The 19,203-nt window shown below is 37.4% G+C and overlaps 1 protein-coding gene across 3 annotated transcripts in view; it reads left to right on the top strand.

Moving 5' to 3' along the window:
* Window positions 1-332: 332 nt before the first annotated feature.
* DDX4 (DEAD-box helicase 4) overlaps window positions 333-19,203 on the top strand; it is an 82,114-nt gene continuing 63,243 nt past the window's right edge. For all 3 annotated transcript variants that reach the window (XM_019414268.2, XM_019414267.2, XM_019414266.2), the window contains exons 1-3: window positions 333-441; window positions 1,205-1,300; window positions 9,816-9,876. In XM_019414268.2, coding sequence (XP_019269813.2) covers window positions 1,229-1,300; window positions 9,816-9,876 — 133 coding nt within the window. In that variant the 5' untranslated portion in view covers window positions 333-441; window positions 1,205-1,228. The remainder of the gene's footprint in view (window positions 442-1,204; window positions 1,301-9,815; window positions 9,877-19,203) is intronic.

Genomic DNA, 19,203 nt, shown 5'->3' with positions numbered 1-19,203 from the left:
AGATCAAGTCAAAGAGGTTGGAGGCAGGGCATTACTCATCTTCCCTTTTATTTTTGGTATTATAAAAAGGGGCTGTGCATCTTTGGCTTGCACAGAGAAAATCTAGGGCATCTCCACATTGAGGACCACCCCCGCCCCAAGAATCTAGAGACAAGTGGCTCACGGCCAGCCTTATACCCCCAGGCCTAACGGGCCACTGTGTGAAAAAGAGAGCGGGTCTGGCTTTAGCGACCTCAAATGCGAGCAAATAGGGAACGCACGGCTGGAGATGGGGCGGGGCAACGCCGGTGGTCTGAGCGCTGATTGGCTGGAGGCACTCGTCGCCTGGTGCCATTTGTTGTTGAAGCTGCGCACCTGACGCAGTCAGCGGCGTCCTGCACGTGCAGCCGTTTAAGCGGCGTCGCCGCCTGAGAGGACGCCGGGAGAGCAAGCAGCGGAGAGGTGAGTGGCCTGGCGACTTTCTTCCTGGCGTGGGTCTCCACTGGCCCCTGTGGGTTTCCCGGTAGTCAGAGTTTAGGCTAGATAAAGAACGGATGGGGCAGGTGGGCCTTGGAGCCGTCCTTTGGGGCTTTTTCTTTACTTACCAGTGTAAGTCTTAAAGCCCGGCTGACGCCTGTAGGGCGTAGAGGCCTGTAGAGGAGGTAAAGAAGCATCTTTGCCCAGTTTGTGTGTGGCGTTTTCTCCGAACAAGAGTGGCTGTAGTATCATTTGTGTACAAATGGCCCTTAGAGTAACTAGTTGTCCACTGTTGAAAGGATTTGGGCCACCTAACTCATGACCCCTACCCCGCCAAGCTTGAAGGCCTTGGCCCTGGCTCCCTCTCTCCCAGTAAACTATCAAAACCTACAAACCAAACATCTTTACTTTTGAAGGGAGGTGTGCAAAGAGAGAAACATTGAGTAGTAGTTGAGAAATTTCCCTTACCCTTAATATCCAGTAAGCTGTTTGGGAGACCCTTGAAAGGAGAGGATAAATTCAGTAAACAGATTTTGGAGAAAGGCCCAGTAGGGACATTGTGGTTGCAAGAGTGGTTAAGTAGTTCAACTCATTTTTAAAGATAAAAAATAAGGGGATCTTTGGGGAAGATCAGCAGCTAGTTCAGTAGTTTTGGGAGGTGTATGTGAAATTGTGACAGTTCATGTTGTTAAGTATATGATTCTGATCTAATAGAGGCCAAATGTACGTTTTTTTTAAAACAATTTAGATAAAAATAGAACTGGAAGCCACCATGGGAGATGAAGATTGGGAAGCGGAAATAATCAAACCTCATATGTCTTCCTATGTTCCTGTATTTGAGAAGGTAGTAAAATTTAAAGTTTGTGGTTATTAAACACTACAGATTTTATTGAAGTTGAAAATCACTGTGGTGGGAAAGTTCTAGATTACAGTCCGGTGGAGTGTGCTGTGCTTACCTCCATCTGATTGTTATTAACTGCCTTAGGGGCAATGAAGAGGAGGCACTCTAAGCCTCAAATGGAATAAAATAGTATGAGGTAATTTGATAATTAACTAAAATATGTGTAGTGATATTATTGACAATTTAAATGTCAGTGATTGAGGACTTACTGTGGGTGGAAGCAGGCTGGTACAAATATGGTTGAACATGTTTGACAGACACTTGTATTGAAAACTGAAAAATACAGTTTGGTGTTGGGTGATATTTTGAATTCTATAAATTGGTTTCCTACAAGTAGGATGCGTATGTTAGGCTGATTGAGATGGTGTCATCACTTGGCTCTTCAAATGTGCAAATCATCAGATCTTTTTCCTTAGTGGCATTTGGAGAGTTATATTGTAATTCAAAAGAACAGGACTTGGAATAGCTTTTTGGGTTTCAGTTCTGATTTGAAAGTTGACTTAAAAAAACAACAACTCTACTTTAGAAGTTAATATATATTTTTTTAATGTTCATTTTTGAGAGAGAGAGAGAGAGAAACATAGTGTGAGCGGGGGAAGGACAGAAGGAGAGGGGGGGAAATAGAATCCGAAGCAGGCTCCAGGCTTTGAGCTGCCAACATGGGGCTCGAACTCACGAACCATGAGATCATGGCCTAAGCTAAGATCATGACCTGAGTCGAAGTCGGATGTTTAACTGACTGAGCTACCCATGTGCCCCTAGAAGTTAATATATTTTAAAGGATTGTTTTTGCACAAGTGTTATTTATTTGAAAATGTCTCAAAAGTTGGTATTCTTTTCTTTTCTTTCTTTTTTTTTTTTTTTTTTTTGAAGTTCATGTGTTCACTTTGAGAGAGACAGAAACATCATGAGCAGGGAAGGGGCAGAGAGAGAGGGAATCAGAATTCCAAGCAGACTCTGCACTGTCAGCATGGAGCCCGCTGAGGGGCTCAAACCCATGAAACCTTGAGATCATGACCTGAGCCAAAACCAACAGTCAGTTGCTTAAATGACTGAGCCACTTAGGCACCACTATATTGTTTTCTTCTGGAATTTCCAGTTTGCATTTATGTTGGTCACTTTTTACAAACACTTCATTATTTCAAGAGATATCTTAATGGAAGTTCTATCACATAAAAATATATGTAATCCTTTATTTCTCTTAATTGGATTTGATTTGTATATAAAGTTTATTTCAAAATACTGAAGATTTTTGGGTGAGGGTGTCAAAATACTCAAGATCTTAATCTGAATTTATCGTGTTTTTTTTTTTTTTTTTTTGGAGCTTACTTGAGAAAGACATCTTTTGTGTGTTAGTTTTTTTATAGTCCTGTGCCTCATAAAAAAATTTTTTTTTTACAATATTGGGAAAAGAGAAAAAGTACTTAACAATCATGTTTATTAGCACATTCTTGTAAATTTTTATTAAATTTTCTTCCCCCCACAAATGATAGTACATAATAATATTTTTGATTCCAGCCTTTTCACTCTTGAGCACTATTCCATATTACTACTAACTTCCTAAAAATAATTTCTTAAGGTTGCATAGTACTTCAAGGAATGGATCTACTGTAATATAATTTTCTGTTGGCGGGAATTTAAGATGTTATCTTTTCACTGTAATGTCATGAATATCTACAGCTTATATATATATTTTTTAATTTGGGAGTATTTTTTAAAAAATGGAATTACTTAAAGGATATTTTATGGTTCTTTTTACCCCAGTTCTCAGTAAATTTATTATATTACAAAGTTTAGTTCACAGATACAGACTTTTTCATTTGAACTTAGTCATTTAATTTTGTTTCTTCTTAGTCTGAGATTTTTTTCTTCATTAAGCATTCTTCAAATAGTACATTAGACTCAATCATGTTGTACTTGTTTATTGAATAAGCTGTCTGAAATTGAGGGTGGTTGACTGTCAGATCTTTCAGACTTACCTTTTTGGAAATATTTGTGCTATTTAGTAACATACCTTGTTTAATATTACGAATACTAAATTAAATGTTAATACTAACTTTACCTTATGATTCTTAATATTTATGTGGGGCCAATTTGTAAATTTTTTGTATTTGTCTGCAAACTTAATTCCTGATGCTGTTGAGCAATTAGCTATCTGGCCTAGTTGACTTGGAGGAACATGGTGCAATCAATGCCTTTGTCTGCCTTGGTTGAATAAAAAGTACAGAAAGTGAAGATGATTATATGATATATACATGTGGGAGAGATCTGAGGTCTTTTATTTTGCCTAGTTTCATTTAAAGGCACCATTTTGATTGGTAGTTCTGAATTTCTATTTCAATTTTTTTTAAGTTTATTGATGTTGAGAGAGAGAGAGAGAGAGCATGAGTGGGGAGGTCTGGAGAGAGAATCCCAAGCAGGCTCCATACTGTCAGTGCAGAGCCTGACAAGGGGTTCAAACACATACTGCTGAGATTACGACCTGAGCCGAAATCAAGAGTCAAATGCTTAACTGAGCCACTCAGGTGGCCCCCTGAATTTCTGTTTTAAGAGGCAGCTGGGCTTTTTGTTTTTTAGAATTTGTCTTCACCCTGCAGCTGTCTTGGCTTAATCCATCTTAAACAATATGTGATCAGCCTTTTATGAAAACTTTCTAGGATTTTTATTTGGAGATTTAATTTTTACCCATTCTTATATGATTTTGTACTGATAGGCCACTGGGAAGTGTACTACTTGGGTGTAGACCAGTAAAAGATGTGAGGTTAGGAAGAATTTGATAATGCAGCAATTATGTAGTCCAGACATCTTAATTGTTAGGCATTTGCATATTTCATGTAAGCTTGTTGGAATGAGTTTTGGAGTGGTGGGTATGGTGAATGTAACAGGGTATTGGATTTGCTTACTAGCTGTGTAATGAATGCTTTTTGTTAGAGGACCATGGGAGTAGGTCTACATAGTGATTGCCTCCATCTGTCTCCCTTTTTGGTGGCACATTTCAGAAGTCAGATACTCTTGTGATTAAAGTAGAAATAGTGTGAGATAATTGGTCCACCCACAATACAATTTTGTTAAGTAGTAGTAGCAAAGTTTGTAATAATTAGGTAAGAAAATAAAGTTCGGGGCTTCTCTGTTCATACTATGATTCTGAAGTAGTGAGAAGAAATGTGGCCCTTGAACATCATTGTACTTGCAGACCTAAGGAAGCTGAACTGCTAGAGCCTTAAGAAGATTTTAAGCAATTTCTGCCTACAATTATCACTGAGATGTAGGAGGATATTGTGTCTTCTACTAGAAAGCCGGGATATTATTATATGCTAAATAAGAGCAATTTGTGGAAGCTGGTCAAAATGGTCATCCAAATAAAATGGCCATCCAGATAAAAGTGGCAGGCTTGGAGGAAGGAGCTCTGATGACTCATAATCAAAATCTAAACAATTAAGTCTAGAGTAGAGTGATGAAAAGATACGAGAAAGCTGAGGAGAAGGCTAAAGAGATTGCAAAGGTGGCAGAGATGTTGGTGGAACAGGTCTGGAGAATAGAGAAAACTGAATCCTCTTGAAGAAGAATCATCAATTTACAGCCAACAGATTCTAGTCAACTGTTAGAGATTCGGTGACACCAGAGAGAAACTGAAACTAGAGAGCCTTTTGTTTTTTTTCTCTGTCTATACACTATTATCATTTATAGTAGGTTTCTCTCATAGTGTGTGGGAGATGTTTTCACTATAAGTTTTGATTGTGAAATGTTTGGGGGAAAGAACTTTTATTTGGAAAATGCTCTCAGATACAAAAATTAGGGCCTACATTGTAAGCTCTTAGAACAGTCACATTTGTTCCTGGCTTTGGTTGTTTTTTCTAAATTTTGAGGTGTTTGCTTTTTCTTGTGTGACATGCTAGCTATCTAGAACCTTAGATCTGTGTGTGATACATGAGACTCAAGAGTTGGAGTTTTTCGGCCCTGGAGGTACTGAAGTAACTGCAGTAATTTTAGATGTCTCCATGTAGCAGTTGTCAAAGAAAGGACCAGGCTTCAACTGTGGATGTGAATGGGGCTGATCTGGCCAGGACTCATCAATCAGAAGAAGGGATGGAGGATAATATTGTCTGTATTTTGGGACTTTAATTTCTGTATCAGATCAAAGAAGGAGAAATAATTTGTTTGAAATTTAAATTTTATGTGACACTGTCTGATATAACCTGTCTGGTCATTTTATTTGGACAACCTATCTCAGCTCTATTTGACATGGAACCTAAAATAGGAAATGAGATCTTGGTACTTTGTATAAATTGATACATTCTTAGGCATTTCAGGGGATTCTGAATATAAAGTGAAAGATATATTTGCTAAGGAATTTAAGGGGCTGGGGGAAGAAAACATGGAATTGTCTGTATTGGACCCCAAATTGGACAGGGAGGAGGCATCTCCAAGGTTCATAAATTGTCCAGCTATAAATTCATTTGAATAGCAGCTCTGACAAGTCATTGAGATCAAAACCTTACTATGTTGGTGGAAATATTCATTTGCTTGAAAAAGACCTTTAAAAGAAAACAACCTTTAAAGGGTGTGATATTTCATAATTGAAAATATTAAGAGTACATAGAAGGTCAAAAGAAATGTGTTTACCAGAATGAGAATGAATTATTTGTAGCTGTGTGAGAACCCTTATGTGTAAAATATTTTGAAATTTCTGATTGCTCTGTCTTCCCATGGCCTTGGTTAACTTCTTTTGCCTCTCATAAGGACATTTGTAGTGACATTTAAGGTCTACACAGATAATCGAGTAATCTCTTCTTTTTCAGAATCTGTAATTATATCTGCATTCTTTTTCCAAATAAGGTAATGTGGGTGGCCATATTTCATCCTACTACATGTAGTGTGGCTAAAGCACTGTAAGATGAAACAAGAGTGGTAGAAAATGAAGTCAGAGAGGGAAAGGGAAAAGCAAAGGCAGAGGGGGCCTGAAGGTAGTTGTGAGCTTAGTTAGTAGGACTGGCTTGACTGGGTGTGGGGAGTGAAAGAGAGTAATCAAGGTTGATGTCTAGTTTTTTTAAATTTTATTATTTTCTTTAATTTAAGTATAATTGATACACAATATTAGTTTTGGGTGTACAGTGATTTGACAAGTTTGTATGTTAAGGTATGCTGATGATAGTGTAGCTACCATCTGTAAACCATACAATGCTGTTTCAGTATCATTGACTTGCTTGTGTTGCTTGTGTTGTACCATAGACTTCTTTTAAGTTTAAGCAACTGGATAGAAGATGGTTCCATTTGCTGAAGTGGGGAATCTCCGAAAAAATGTATAAGCTTGGGAGGGGTAAAAACAAAGAATGCTAGCTTTGTTGTGTTCAATTTGGGATGGCTATGAAAACATAAAAGTAAAGTAGCTTTTATGCATTAGTTGCTTAGAAGAGGGATCAGGGATATAGATATAAATGTGGTAATTATCAGGGCGCCTGGGTGGCTCAGTCGGTTGAGCGTCCGACTTCAGCTCAGGTCATGATCTCGCGGTCTGTGACTTAGAGCCCTGCGTCGGGCTCTGTGCTGACAGCTCAGAGCCTGGAGCCTCTTTTGGATTCTGTGTCTCCCTTTCTCTCTGGCCCTCCCCCGCTTATGCTCGCTTGCTCTTGCTCTCTCTCTCTCTCTCTCTCTCTCTGTCAAAAATAAACATTAAAATAAATGTGGTAATTATCTGTATATTAATGGGATTTTTAAAATTTATTAAAAAGATTTTTTTTAATGTCTATTTTTGAGAGAGAGCAAGACAGCTGTGAGCAGAGGAGGAGCAGAGAGAGACAGACACAGAGGATCCCAAGCGGGCTCTGTGCACTAACCATGAGGTCGTGACCTGAGCTGAAACCAAGAGTTGGACAGTTAACTGATTGAGCCGCCCAGGTGTCCCTGTGTGTTAATGGGATTTAAAGCTACCAGACTAGGTAAAGATACATAGTGTAAAACAGACTTAGAGGGCTTGACCCTGGATAGTCCAACTTGAGAGGTCCAGTATAAGAGGAGCTGGCAAAAGGAGACTGAGGAGGAAGTAGCCACTGGAGCAAGAAAGAAAACTAGAGAATTGTGGGTTCCTTAAGCCAAGAGGAGAATGTTATAAAGAGGAAGGAAATAGTCTGTCATTTCAAATGCTGCTGAGAGCTCTGGTAGAATGAAAGATAAAAGTAGTAATTTTATTACATAATTTCCTTATTAAAAGCATTTTCAGTGTAGAATGAGGATGGAAGCTAAACTGGAGTAGATTTAAGGAAAAAAGGGATATGAAAAAGTAGAGGCAGCAACTAACTGTAGACATTTTGTTTTAAGAGAGAGAAGTACTGCAGTAGCAGAAGGGAGTATGAAGGTAATTTATTTTTAAGGTAATGAAAAAGGTTAAGAATCTTTAATGATGTTTTGTTTCAGAATTTGCCTTTGAATTTTTAAATTTCGTGTATGTGGAATATTAAATTCCACAGCCTGAAGGTCATCTAATAATAATTTTTAAGTTATTGACTGCCGAAGTGTCTCATTACCTTTATTAGCTTTATATCACTTAAATAAAACCAGACCTTTTTTGGATTCTAGTCACTTGATAATACTTTGGCCACTAGGAAAAAAAAGTCTTTAGAATTGCACTTTAAAGATAGAAAACTAGATCATTCTTGTTTTAATGTCTATGGTAATTGTAAATTGGAACTCTATACTGTAGTAATTACCAAAATCCCAAAAGTATTTGCCTTTCTGTTCTTAATAACTCAGAGAATAATTGGGTGGCTCTTGGGCTTTATAAAAGTAGTTTTAAAAGTCATTTAGTGTCTTTTGTGAAAGAAATTTTAGAAAATAAGTATTACTGAGGCACCTGGGTGGTCAACAGTTAAGTGGCTGACTTCAGCTCAGGTCCTGATCTCACAGTTCATGAGTTCAAGCCCAGCATCAGGCTCTGTGCTGACACCTCAGAGCCTGGAGCCTGCTTCAGATTATGTGTCTCCCTCTCTCTCTGCCCCTACCCTGCTCATGCTTTGTCTCTCCCTCTCAAAAAAAAAAAAAAAAAAAAAAAAAAAAAGAGTAAGTAAACATTGAAAAATTAAAAAAAAAAAGAAAAGAAGTACTACTTTTGCACTCTTTTGACTTATTTAAAGGAACTTAGGTAAAGAAATATTATGTCTGTTCTAAAGTAGCCAGTTAATTAAGGTATCATCTTAAGTTTTAGGACACCTTTCATTTTTAAAGTATTGAATTCTGCTTTTCATGTGCAAGAATTTGAGACCTCTCTTCTGTAAGTTTTGTCCTAAGTAGAGGTAGCTTATATGAGGGGAAATTAAGGTGTCAGTTAATGATTATAAGAGCACCCTAGGAGTTAAGGTGAGAAAAAGGTTACTCAAGTTTTTGTTAACACAGAGATACACTAAGAAATATTGGAAGTTTCCCAAATTAACTTGACATTTAGCTATTGGTTTTATGACAAAAGTTGAATTTTCTGAGCCCAATAGAAATGCAAGTACATCACTGGAAATGTAATACATATATATTAATTGCAAATACATAGTTTTTGAGACTAAGGTAGGGAAAATGGGACAGGTAGTATTTGAGAACATCATCGACATTTCAGCTGTTGCTGTGAAAAGTTTGATTAAAGTTAATGATGCATATTCTGATCCAGTAGCTAACATGAACTGCTTTGTTGTATTTATACTGCATTTGCATTGTACATATATAGGTATATTGTTTTTAGTGCATCAGTGACCTTTTATTTTAGAGTGAATTCATTTTAAAAAATTGTGAACATGTTAATTTGTTTCCCTTTATAGAAACAAAGTTGAAGTTTTAAAAATAAATTCCTGTAGTACTTTACTGTAGAAACTATTGTCCACTGCTCTCCTCTGTGCTCTACTTTATTCTGTGCATTGTTAATGAGTATACTGTAAAATACAGAACTTTTAAAAATGTATATTGGCAGGCATTGATTTATTCATGTGTTATTTTGGTCAGATTTTATATAATAATAGTACTTAATTATACTTTTCAAGTATATGGGTGAGTAAACTTTTAAGTCAGATGTCAGCAAACTCTTTCCATAAAGGGCTAAATAGTAAATAGTTTAGACTTCACAGAATTTAGGATCTCTGTTGCAACTTCGGTATCCTGGTGGGAAAGCAGCCATAGACATTTCTACATAAATGAGGATGGCTATGTTCCAATATAACTTTATTTACAGAAACAAGTGACTGACCGGTTTTGGCTCATAGCTATAGTTTGCTGATCAATGTTTTAAGTGGTATATTAATATGCTATACGTTTAGTATTAAAGTGAAGAGGTTTTGGAATAATTAAGGAATGAGTGGCGTAGAAAATCTTAGAGCCTGTTACTGTTTTGTTTGGAACAAAGTCCAGTTGTTAAAATTTTCTAGCATTGGTGATGACACATTCTTATTTTCAAAGTAGAAAATGAGTCTTTTCTTCCTGTTAACAGGAGAGGTATTCTTCTGGAGCAAATGGAGACACTTTTAACAGGACTCCAGCTTCATCATCAGGTATGTGTTGAGGCAAAAAGATGGATCCTTTTCTAGGTTAAAGGCTTCACCTAGTGAATAAGGAGCAGACTAGTAGACATCTTATAAATAGTGTTTGTTAGATTTCTGTGAGAATTCATTCTGTTTGGATGTTTTTAATGAGGGCCACTTCCAGCTAGAGGAAGCAAGAGAGGAGAGAGTATAGTGATATAGACCATAGTGCTTTAATATTATTTGGTTTTGTAGGTTTCCTGTAAATCCTTTGCCCAACTTGGAAGTTGTATATTTGTCTTTCATACCACTAGAGAATTGTCAGGGTTCCTGACATATGGAAGTAGGATATGGGATTATTAGGTTGTTGTTTGTTTTTACAATGTAAATATTAAATATTTAATATGTAATATTAACACTACAAGCAATGGGTCAGTTAAGAAATCAAATGGCAAATCAAAATATGTTTCAAAACAAAAGAAAAAGAAAACATAATATTCCAAAACCTATGGGATGCACCAAAAGCAGATGTTAGAGTGAAACTTAAGTTATAAATGCTTGTATTAAAAAAAGTTGGGGCGCCTGGGTGGCTCAGTAGGTTGAGCATCCGACCTCGGCTCAGGTCATGATTCCACGGTCCATGAGTTCGAGCCCTGTGTCGGGCTCTGTGTTGACAGCTCGGAGGCTGGAGCCTGCTTCAGATTCTGTGTCTCCCTCTCTCTGACCCTTCCCTGTTCATGCTCTGTCTCTGTTTCAAAAATAAATACACGTTAAAAAAAAAAAAGTTAAACAACTTAACATGACACTGCAGAGAGCTAGAAAAAGAATAAACTTAGCTGAAACTTAGTAGAGGAAGGAAATAACAAAAAACATAGAATAAACAGTTACATAACATTAAAAGTAATGACCAGTTTTTCAAAAAAAATCCCTGCAAAATTGGCAATGTTTTAATTCTATTAACTAGGGAAAAAAGACTCAAAATTGAAAAGAAATGGAAGAGAAGATGGTAGATAACCACAGAAATACATAGTGTGATAACAGATTATTATATACATTTAAATACAAATCAGATAATTTAGGAAAATAAAACAGATAATTCCTAAAAACACACCAGTTACCATGATTGAATCATGAATCTTGAATCCAAGAAATAGGAAATCTTCTTAGACCAATAAAAAGAATGAAGCTGAATTAAGAATCAAAACTCCAGCATGGAAAAGCCCAAGACCTTATAGTTATATTGGTAAATTCTACCAAATATTAAAAAAAATTAATGATACTCTTTATCAAAGTTTTACAAATAATGGAATAGAGGGAACACTTTCAGAATCATTCCATGAAACCAGTACTACCCTGATACCAAAACAGGATAAAAACAATACAAGAACAAAATCTAGTTTGTCCCATGTAAGTATTGATACTCCAGCTTTCTTTCCTTTGACATCCATTTGCGTGATAAATGTTCCTCCATTCCCTCATTTTGACCTGCAGGTGTCTTTAGGTCTAAAATGAGTCTCAGAGCACCTGGTTGGCTCAGTTTATTAAGTGCTAGACTCTTGATTTTGGTTCCGGTCATGATCTCAAAATTGATGAGATCAATCCCCCCTACCATAATGTGCGCTGACAGCATGGAGCTTGTTTGGGATTCTCCCTCTCCCTCTCTCTCTGCCCCTCCCTCCTCATGCTCTCTCAGAGTAAATAAACGCTAAAAAAATAAAATGAGTATCTTGTAGGCTATAAGGTTGTTAAAGTGAGTTGCAGTAGTAGTGACCTGTCAGGGTAATTGTTTAATCCTGGGAAGCCATCAAGATATCATGAGTTTTGGGGTGTCTGGGTGGCTCAGTCAGTTAAGTGTCTGACTTGATTTTGGCCTAGGTCAGGCTGTGTACTGAGTGTGGATCATGCTTAAGATTCTCTCTTTCCTGAGGCACCTGGGTGGCTTAGTTAAGCATCTGACGGTTGGTTTTGGCTCAGGTCATGGTATCACGGTTTGTGAGTTCGAGCCCCAAGTTGGGGTGCAGAGCCTGCTTGGGATTCTCTCTCACTCCCTTGCTCTCTGCCCCTCCCCCACTCATGCTGTCTCTGTCTCATAAGTAAATGAAAAGACTTAAAAAAAAGATATTCTCTCTCTCTCTCCCTCTTTCCCTCTGCCCCTGTCCCCTGCTTGCCTGCACTCTCTCTCTCTCAAATAAAAAAATAAAAATTAAAAGCAAATTTTAATTCCCATGTTCACCTTAAGTTCAAAGTAATTATCTTGACAGAAGTTAAGAGATGCTTTTGCTGTTGTCAAGATGTATTTATTTTACATAAACTTTTAAAAGTAGTGGTTTAATATAGAATATTCAGATTAAGAAAAGTTGATGAAATTGCTGCCTGCTGAAACCCCAGCAGAAGGCTAACTTTGCTTCCATCCTATGAACTACTTACATGCATGTGTACTTGAAATATCCAGAAAAGACAAATAGGTAAAAGAATCTGTGTTTTATTTGCATAGATTACTATATCATCAGGAGAAACCTTATTCTTTCAGGTGCTGAAAACCAATTTTTGTAAAGGAATTAAAATTTAGATGTATATCAAAGTAGAACATTGTTTTGTGGTGAAATCTTGAAGAAGCTAGATTGAAACAGCCACCAACTTTAGCATTAGATCTCTGAATGTTTAGGCAAATGAAATGAAATCAGGTAATGAAAAATGCTATCTACAAGAAGGTAAGCATGCAATTTACAAGTATTTTTTGTAGCTCTTTTTTTTTCTTTAAAAAAAAATTTTTTTTTAACATTTATTTATTTTTGAGACAGAGAGAGACAGAGCATGAACGGGGGAGGGGCAGAGAGAGAGGGAGACACAGAATCGGAAGCAGGCTCCAGGCTCTGAGCCATCAGCCCAGAGCCTGATGCGGGGCTTGAACTCACGGACTGTGAGATCGTGACCTGAGCTGAAGTCGGATGCTCAACCGACTGAGCCACCCAGGCGCCCCATAGCTCTCTTTTTTTCATAGAAATAGATTTTTTATTATAGAAATGCATATGAAGCTAATGAATGTGTCTACGCCAATACCTAAATATGCGCTTGGAAAAAAAAACAACCCTTAAATGCAGGTACAAAGGAAGAAAGAAATGATCTGAAATTTTGGCCCCCAGATTAAGCCACCATTGGGAGTATGTTGACTGAGATGTTTTAGATTTTTGCATATATTCCTACATACATAACTGTATTCCAATGGCATATTATATACACGTTTTTAAAAATTTTTTATTGAAGTATAGTTGACATACAATGTTAAATTAGTTTCACATATACACCATAGTGATTCTACAAGTTTATACATTGTTATGTTCACATCTGTCACCATACAATTCTATTGCAATACAATTTACTATATTTCCTATGCTGTGCCTTTTATTACTGTGACTTATTCATTCCATAACTGGAAAGCTTGTACATGTTCCTTTTTATCATAGCTATGTGTCTTGCTTTTCCTTTGTTTACCTACCGTCCACATCCTTTTAACAATCTTAAATAGAATCTTGTTAAAATGCATATCGCTTTTGGCATGCCTGGGTGAATCACTTGGTTAAGTGGCAGACTTGGTTTTGCCCCAGGTAAAATCTCATGATTCGTGAGATCAAGCCCAGCCTCTGGCTCTCTGCTGACAGTGTGGAGCCGGCTTGGGATCCTCTCTCTCTCTCTCTCTCTCTCTCTCTCTCTCTCTCTCTCTCTGCCCCTTCCCAGCTCATGGTTTCTCTGTCAAAAAAAAAAAAAAATGCATGTTGCTTTTAATGATAGTCATAGAAACCCTCCTAAGTCAACTATTATAATCTTATTCTTTGCAAAATTCAGTGGAAAAAATTCATGTTAACTGATTTTAAAATGTCACCTGGTAACTTCACACCTTACAATTGAAAACATTTAGTTCCCTTTCTCATTCATCATTTAACTCAGTATCTATCATGAGTATTTAGCCTTTCCCCTTCCCTCGTGCAACCTCCCTCACACTTCTTTCCTTTCCATTCTCCTAATAGTTACACTTTTTGCTTAAAAATCTAAATTCGTTTTTTATATCTGCATGGCTATGTATGCATCATTCTCATTTGAGACATACAATATGTTATGGTTACATTTCTTTGTTATTTTATACAGTATGCTCTGTTATGTTCTCTTCTGTTTTGGTTTTAGTAGACTTGCTGCTCTCTTGGCTCGCATCCCAAGAATTAATAACTTCACCTCTTCTTCATTCCTGTTCAGTTTTCCATGGATCCCATGTTTTCTCTGTCTTAATTTTTTTTCACCCCCCCCCCTCACTTGGGTAGAGTCAGTTTTCTTTCATCTTGAGAAAGGAAGAATAGGACATAAATTTGAGATATTACAAGTGTCTTTACCTTCATGCTTAATAGTTTAAGAATAAAATTTCAGGTTGGAAATAATTTCCTCCACAGACTTCATATTGCCTTATTGTACATGAAATTCTAATGAGTTCTGGTCCTTTGTGTATGACTATTTTTCTGAATTCTTCTAAAGTTTTAGGATCTCATTTTGTCTTCTGAATACTGAAAATTTAATAATCATGTACCTTGATGTGGGACTTTTTATTTATTGTGTAAGACACCTAATGAGCCTGTTAAATCTGAAATACATATTCTGCACTTTTGAGAAATTTCCTTGTGTTATTTTTTTCTCTGAGGATTGTTAAAGTTTTATTTGAAGGTTATTTCTGTTGTTACTTAGAGTTTTTTCTTTCCTGTGTTTTCTGTGTTTTTTATTTTTATTTTTCATTGTTTATTACTTTAATTTTCAGAAGTTTAAGAGTCAAAAAATTAGGGAACATTATAACACGTATCCTAGTATTTACCACTGATTTAGCATTTTTCCTCAGATTTCCTTTTAATGAAGTAGAATATGACAGATGAAACTGAAATCCTCTTTAGTCTCTCTTGAATATTCTTTGTATGTGTTCTCTCTTTCAAGAAACAAATATAATGCATGTAGTAACTTTTCAGTTTTTAATTTTTAAATACACATAAGTACTTATAAATAAGTACTACTTTGTATTTTATGCACAAATGCTTTGTTTTACTATGCTTGCAGTTTTTATTTGACATTTTGAGATCTGTCCATGTTGATATATACAGAACTGATTTAATTTTGTATCATGTTCCATTATCTGAATATGTCACAATTTTTACTCCATTTTATTCATTGACCATTTGTGTTGAGCACTGTGAACTGCCTGTTTATATCCTTTGCCTATTTTTTAACTGGATCACTTGTCCTTCATTTCTAGGATTTCATTACATAATTTGTGTATTGATTAATTGTTGGCTACATTAGGCTATATTTTGTGTTGTATGTCTTCTCTTTTATTTATGCTTATATTGTACATAAATTTTCAGTTTTGAGAAAATGTATCAATCTTTTCTTAGGTTATTTTGCTTTCTGTGTTGTAAGAAAACTTTCTATATCTAGTTTACAAAGATATTCAAAATTTTCTTCCAAAATCCTTAAGTTTTACTTGTTCTGTTTAGATTTTAAATTTATCTGGAACGTAATGGTGTATATTGGTGGTCTACCTTAATGTTTTCTTCCAAAAAGAAAGGTCATTTGTCCCAACACTTCTTTTGAAGGTTTCTGTATTAGTTTCCTAATGCTGCTGTAACAAAGCACCACACCTGGGTGGTTTAAAACAATAAAAATTGATTTTCTTATAGTTTTAGTGGCTACAAGTCTGAAATCAAGGTGTTAGCAGAGCCATGTGGTCTCTGAAGCCTCTAGCGGAGAATCTGTTCCATGCCTTTCCCTTAGCTTCTGGTGGTGGCAGTTGATCCCTGGTATTTCTTGACTGAAAGCTCTTTAATTCTAACCTCTGCCTCCACTGTAACAAGGTTTTCTCCCTTTGTGTGTCTGGGTCTCTGCATCTACTCTTATAAAGATACCAGTCATACTGGATTAAGAGCCCACCCTACTCCAGTATGATAACTCAACCAGTTACATCTGCAACAACCTTACTTCTAAATCAGGTCATAATCTGAAGTTCTAGGAAGGACACGAATTTTGGGTAGACACTGTTCAACCCAGTAGAGTCTGCATCTGTGTTCTCTTTTGGTTTCCCCTGCTCTATATGTCTATCCATGCACAAATAGAGCTCTGTTAATTCTATGGGCTTATTGTAAGTTTTATTATCTGCTAGGATGATTCCCCCTTCATTGTTCTTCTTTCAGAATCATATACTTGACCTTATTTTTCCAGATAAAAATTTAGTATCTGTATTAATTAAAAAATTTTTTTTAATGTTTATTTATATTTGAGAGAGAGAGAGAGAGACAGTGTGAACAGGGGTGGCAGTGCAGTGTGGGCAGAGAGAGATGGAGACACAGAATCTGAAGCAGGCTCCAGGCTCTGAGCTGTCACAGCCTGAGGTGGGGCTCAAACTCACAAACTGTGATATTCTGACCTGAGCCGAAGTTGGACACTTAACCGACAGAGACACCCAGGTGCCCCTTAAACTTTTTTTTTTTTTATTATTTAACAAATTAAAAAAAAATTGATTTATTTTTGAGAGAGAAACTGAGTGCAAGTCGGGGAGGGGCAGAGAGAGAGAGGGAGACACAGAATCTGAAGCAGGCTCCAGGCTCTGAGCTGTCAGCTCAGAGCCCGATGAGGGGATTGAACCCACGAACCGCGAGATCATGAACTGAGCCAAAGTCAGACATTTAACTGACTGAGCCCCCAGGGGCCCCTAGTATCTGTATTTACATTCAGAAAAATCTTACTGCCATTTTGATAAAACTGCAGTAAATTTATATATTAACTAGGAAGAAAAGTGTCTTTGGGGCACATAGGTAGCTCAGTCAGTTGAACATCTGGCTCTTGGTTTTGGGTCACGTCATGTTCTCACAGTTTATGAGATTGAGCCTGGCATCAGGCTCTGCTCTGACAACAGGGAGGTTGTTTGGAATTCTCTTTTTCCCCTTCTCTCTCTGCCCCTCACCCACTCACAAGTGCACTCTCTGTCTAAACTTTTTAAAAAAGTATCTTTACTGTAGTTAGTCTTTCCATATATGGGCCTGGTTATCTCCTGTTTATTTATAATTTTTCCAAAAAGGTGTCACATATCTTTTGAATATTTAACTCTAGTAATTATATTTTCTTGGTTGAGACTATTAACGCTGTTTGGAAAGTTTTTGTTTTAATGTTTATTTTTGAGAGACAGAGACAGAGTGTGAGGGGGGAGGGGCAGAGAGAGAGAGAGAAAGAGACCGAATCCAAAGCAGGCTCTAAGCTGTCAGCACAAGAGCCTGATACAGGGCTTGAATTTAGGGATCGCGAGACCATGACCTGAGCTGAAGTCAGATGCTTAATGGACTGAGCCACCCAGGTGCTCTGACGCTGTTTTGAAATTAATAATCTGATGAATTTGTTAAGTAATCAGGAAATACGGTCAATATGAAAGTCTATAAGATATTTAAAAAAAAAAAAATGGCCAGTCCCTCTAAACCACAATTACAACAGAACAGTAAATAATTAAATAATGTTTACTCTGCTTATGTTTTCATATCCTATTCCTTCTAACTTGTCTTCCTTCCTTGTTATACTCAACACAAACAGTAACACCTTAGCAGGCTGAATTATATTTAAGCTGCTGCCAGACATCATTTCAACCACTCAGAATCTTAAATTTTTTTAAAACACTTAGTATGGATTCAGTAACTATGATGTAAAACTGGCTGAGCTCTAAGACCCATTGCAGGCAGCAGACCAATTTCTCTCCTTTCCCTTGCCTGCCCCTGCCATGCTTGGGTGCCCCTGGTCCAGGCTGGGCTCACTTTTGAGTTGACCTGGTCCATGCTTAGTTTGTTCAGGAGTACAGCCATGGACAAGCCTCAGAAGTGGCATCACTGCTTCATGTCAGGGTCCAGAACTTAAACTTGGAGTTTAGTGTGACCCCCAGACTCCTTTCCACGAAGGAAAGGAGTGCTGCCCCACGAAGATCCTGGATGTTGGCCACCAAGCCAGAGCCTGACGACCTGTGCCGAGCACCAAGTCTAGGTGTCTGCCTGGGGAGCCTTTCTTACTGGAGCCGGCTGGGCCAAAGGTTGTCCTTGCCTGCTTTTTTTGTATTTGAGTGGACCATTAAAAATGCTGGTAGGAAATCAACTTCATGTGCATGGACACAGCTTGTTGAGTGCTTGGCTCCTCTATCAAGTAATGGGGCCAGGGCCAGGCTGTTTTGTTGGGGAGAGCAGTTTCCCTAGAGAGGAATTAGCTAGTGTTTGTCAAGAGGATTTATGTTTTTATTTTTATTATTATTATTTTTTTAAGTTTATTTATTTTGAGAGGACAAGCAGTGGAGGGGCAAAGAGAGAGAGAGGGAGAGAGAGAATCCCAAGCAGGCTCCTCGCTGACAGCATGGAGTCTGATGTGGGGCTTGAACTTAATGAACCATGAGATCGTGACCTGAGCTGAAACCAAGAATCAGATGCTTAATTGACCCACCCAGGTGCCCCTAAGATTTAAGTTTTTTAAACTCTGTTTCCTATTTAATTTTCCTCTTTTGTCATTCCCTTCTCTTTATCTCATTGTATGACACAATGGGGCAGAGACAGGAAGAGACACAGAATCTGAAGCAGCCTCCAGGCACTGAGCTGTCAATACAGAGCCTGATGTGGGGCATGAACTCACAAACTCTGAGATCATGACCTGAGTCAGTTAAGTCTGTCGCTTCACTGACTGAGCCACCCAGGCACCCCAGTATGTCACAGATCTTATGTTGCCTTTACTGATTTTTTTCATTACCCTTTTTTGAATGATTTGAATTAGTCCTAGATGAGCTATTTATGTAAGGGAGTATCAGGTGCTCTTTTCCCCCAAAGGAACTGTTCTTCTTTATGTGTGTTTTAAAACATGCTGTTTTGTGTGCCTGTTTTTTCTATACGTGTACTTAGAAAAATGTAATTGAGGTAAAGATCTCATTCTTTCCCACCCTACCACTATGCTTAAGACTTACTTGTAATGGATCATTGATTTCATTGTTTCTAACTACTGCAAGGTATTTAATACCCTTTGTCTCCAAGTTTTATTTACACCCCACCCCCACTCCCATAATGGACCCTGAGAATACATCTTATCATCCTCCACTACCACAAAGGTGAACATTTCTGTACATATCCCTTCATAGACTGGAGTGAGAATGTCTTTGGGTAATGGACGCAGGAGAGGAATTAGAGGGTCATGGGTGTATGTGTACTTAATTTGACTGAATACTTAATAATTGCTCTCTAGAATAACTATGCCAGTGTATACTCCCATCAGTTGGATATAAAGGTTTTTATATCTCCATTGATATTTGATACTATTCAG

The sequence above is a fragment of the Panthera pardus genome, unplaced genomic scaffold (assembly GCF_024362965.1).
Source record: "Panthera pardus isolate Hobbes unplaced genomic scaffold, ASM2436296v1 HiC_scaffold_2, whole genome shotgun sequence".
Classification (NCBI taxonomy): Eukaryota; Metazoa; Chordata; class Mammalia; order Carnivora; family Felidae; genus Panthera; species Panthera pardus.
The sequence above is the reverse complement of the archived record's forward strand: the minus strand, read 5'-3'. Positions and strand labels throughout refer to the sequence as shown.